This window comes from Cicer arietinum, chromosome 4 (genome assembly GCF_000331145.2).
Source record: "Cicer arietinum cultivar CDC Frontier isolate Library 1 chromosome 4, Cicar.CDCFrontier_v2.0, whole genome shotgun sequence".
Lineage (NCBI taxonomy): Eukaryota > Viridiplantae > Streptophyta > Magnoliopsida > Fabales > Fabaceae > Cicer > Cicer arietinum.
The window spans coordinates 15,399,086-15,402,818 of record NC_021163.2 but is presented as its reverse complement, the minus strand read 5'-3'; the positions used below and the strand labels follow the sequence as shown (position 1 = coordinate 15,402,818).

The 3,733-nt window shown below is 28.6% G+C and overlaps 1 protein-coding gene across 2 annotated transcripts in view; it reads left to right on the top strand.

The window, feature by feature from the left end:
• The window catches only part of LOC101504910 (zinc finger CCCH domain-containing protein 15), a 4,301-nt gene extending 1,564 nt beyond the window's left edge, over nt 1–2,737 (top strand). For both annotated transcript variants that reach the window (XM_004496964.4, XM_004496963.3), the window contains exon 3: nt 1,964–2,737. In XM_004496964.4, the coding sequence (XP_004497021.1) occupies nt 1,964–2,287 (324 nt within the window). In that variant the 3' untranslated portion in view covers nt 2,288–2,737. The remainder of the gene's footprint in view (nt 1–1,963) is intronic.
• The last annotated feature ends 996 nt before the right edge of the window (nt 2,738–3,733 follow it).

Sequence of the window (3,733 nt, the reverse complement as noted above, 5' to 3'; positions counted from 1 at the left end):
GTCATTTTGGCTTAATTTATTCAGTGATTATTGGTTGTTTCGTTATTTACCGAACTTGACGTGTATGTTAGTAGCTTAATTATTTGCCTTCCAAATGAAGTAAAACCTTGCTTGTCAGCGTCATTACCTGGTTGCTGCAACGAACGAAGAAGTTTGGTCTTTTTTTTCATTTGCGTATGCTTGTTTTGCAAGGATGCAAATTCGACTCTAGTTAATAGTACTAGTAGTTAGTGTCGTAGGACCACATTAGCTCTAATTGTTCTATGAGGCAAAAAATATGCGCTAAACTTTGAATGTTTTCTGTGACATTTTTAACCGTTCCCATGTCTTTCTAATGTGCTTGGTGTATCATGCTCCACTTTTAAATTTTGATGGAGCCATAAAGATTTTACATAATATACACACATTCACGTTAATTTAGGGCTTAAATAATTTATTTTCACATTTCTCTAAAAAAAATTGAAATATATAGGACCAGCATGCAGCAAGACTAGGAAAATAGATGAGTCAAACAACTATCATGATGTTAAATTGAAGTTGCAATCATGTAATGCTAGTGTTGCGCTAATTTGCAAGCCGATCTGACCGCTAAATTGCAAGTCGATGTGACAGGAATTGTTGTTACAATGCCGTTGCAAAGACCTTTATATCTATGCGGCGGCCGTAATTAGGATTGTGTACCACGATTTGAAACCATGGTTTCCATCATATTAGAAAGACTTCAACTAATTTTTTCTTACATCTTTGAATTTTTAAATATTTATGATTACAGCTGTCAAAAAATTCCGATTGTGAAGTTCAAATTCAAAATCAAATTTAAATTCATTTTAAATATCAAGTTATAATTATATAGTTATAATTCGATTTATTTATAAATCGGTTGAATATTCACTTATGTTTTATATTTTGATTTAGTTTTTATCCACTACTTTGTTAATTTTGAGATTTTATTTTTTGAAAAAAAATTGAAATTAATTATTTTTTTGAAAAAATATCAGAAAAAAATAAAACTTTTTTTTTCTCAAAAAAATTTTAAATCGAATTTTTTCTGGAAAAATTTGGTAAGAATTTTTTAAAAAAGTTGATTTTTTTAAATAACCGATTTTTAAACTATGAATAAATAATTTTTTAAAAAATAATTAAATTTTAACCGATTTAAAAAAAATGATTTTAAAATTAAAATTTTTTAAACCGATTATTTAACGATTACTAATTTTACAATTTATTTTATAACCGATTTTAAATCAAATAATGAATTTAGTTATAAATGTAAGATCCTATTTATGATAGCCGTGTATCCACATCTCTAGTGCTGCTGTTATAAAGTTTTTGTTTTCTAACTTTTAGTGGAAAAAAAACAATATCTTGATTTTATCAAGTCTAAAAGTTACTAAATGTTTGGACTGATTTTTACAAGTAATTCAGGGGATGCAGGTTATGTGACTCAATTGCCTTTCATGGTTTTTATCTACTGCTGTTGGTGTAGTTTTCAATAGATCTGTTATAGTCTTTTATCTTCATTGGGTTAGCCTTGGGCACATCTTGTGCTTGGAGTTAACATCTATTATTAATATGCTTTTGATCTATAAGAAGAAAAAAAAAAGACAATACCTTCAGATGAAGATGAATGGGTGCAAATATAATATGATGGTCAAGGCAGAACATTTTGAACATGAATCAAACAGAAAAAACATTAAGATGAAAAAAAATCATTTGTTTTCATGAATAGTTTATGCAATAATGCAAAGTTAATTGCACGATGGATCATCCTAGCAATAAATCATTTCACAACTGAACACAATTATGCGGTTGTAGATTGTAAATGCAACATTTAATCACAATAGGTGAACAATACATAGATTAATTTTATTTTTGTGAATTAAGATATATAGATTTGATTGTTGACATCGAGAAGAATTGATTATTGTTGAATTTTTGTGTGTTGCTGCTTCATATGCTGCAGCAAAAGGTATATGTGCGAGGAGGGCAGAAAGAGGAAGAGCCTCTTGAGATGGTTGTGTATAACCAGGGGATGTTCAAGACTGAGTTGTGTAACAAATGGCAGGAAACTGGAACATGCCCTTATGGAGACCACTGCCAATTTGCTCACGGCATTGGTGAGCTACGCCCAGTCATTCGCCACCCACGCTACAAAACTGAGGTCTGCAGGATGGTCCTTGCTGGGGTTGTGTGCCCGTATGGCCATAGATGTCATTTCCGTCATGCACTTAATGAACAAGAAAGATTATCACAACCTAAGCCCAGATCAATGAAGCTGGAAAGATAAATAGTCTGAAATGGAGTTGTTTGTATGACTCAAAACGTTCTCAACAACAGTACATAATAATATTCTTGATTGTGTAATTACAAACTGCAGGGAGCATGAGCTAAAAATAATTACTTTCCATTAGAAAGTAATACTAATGCAGAAAAAACAATGGACGGTTGCAGCAAATTGAGGTGATCTAGAGCAGCACCCTTGAGGAGAATATTGTCGTCGGTTGTCATGTCTTTCTTTTTTTTTCCTCCCCCATAAGTTTGACATTTTGATTTTTGAACACTACATACAAATACGTCTATTGGTCCAAACACAACGAACCAAAGGGAAAGTACTCTTTGAAATAATACATTTTTTTGGTAGTTTTGTAATTGATGCTCGTTCCATACTTTGCATAGTAAGCAATTTCTGGTTGTGCTTGTAATATGTTTCAAGTGGTCTATTTTACAATTCTTTCTACTTTTTCTATTAAGATATATATATATATATATATATATATATATATATATATACACATATATATATAGTAGTATATATTTTATCAAAGTAACATCTTCGTTTTCTTTTTGGTACGCGTTTCTGAAATAAGCTTCGAGTTCATAGTATTCTCTGGGTGTCCTCTTCTAGACTGTTTAGTATTTTCACTTGCATTTAATCAGGCTCTAGCGAATGACTCAAAACATTGGCTGAAGTAGACTTGAGTTTTTCTGCAGTAAGCTTCTTTAATTATGAAGTTAATGATCTTCTTTTGAATCCACAAGTTATTTGTAAATTTTTGTTTTAAGAAACATCATTTTATAAAAAGAAAATATTATTTTATCGTCCACGAGTTTATGTTTATTTTCTATTTTTTTATAATAATTCGTTAAATAAAGTTTTAGTGGTCTCTAAAGCACTAAAATAAGTTATTTAATAAAAATATTCCATACTATTTTCAATATATTTAGTTATTATGTTTTTTTTAAATTAAACTATCAAATATTTTTAGTATATTTAGTTATTATATTGATTTAAAGACCACTAGTGCCAAATCATTTATATTTGCACATGTATGGTATAAATCATCTTAGTTGTATGATAAATTTTAAGATCTATTAGTAGTGAAAATTTATTTTAAAATATTATTAACTTATCTATTTTTAATGTTAGTGTGTGTAAAAAACGTTTAAAGTGATGACTATATTTTAAATAATCTTTTAAAATCATAATTACTTTAAAGAATTAAATAAATCTATTTATTTATTTTATTTAAAATTAACTTTTATTTCTTTTATTTTTAAAATTAGATTTTTTATTCTTTTATTTGACAACTTCTGTGATTTGTCTATCCTCTCAAATTTTTATGATATTGCGTGCTTATGACAGTAATGCAACCTAACTAAATTAGATAAAATTGATTTGATGTCATAAATTAATATGCATTTCATTGTTTTGTATTCGACAAAGTTTTATAAG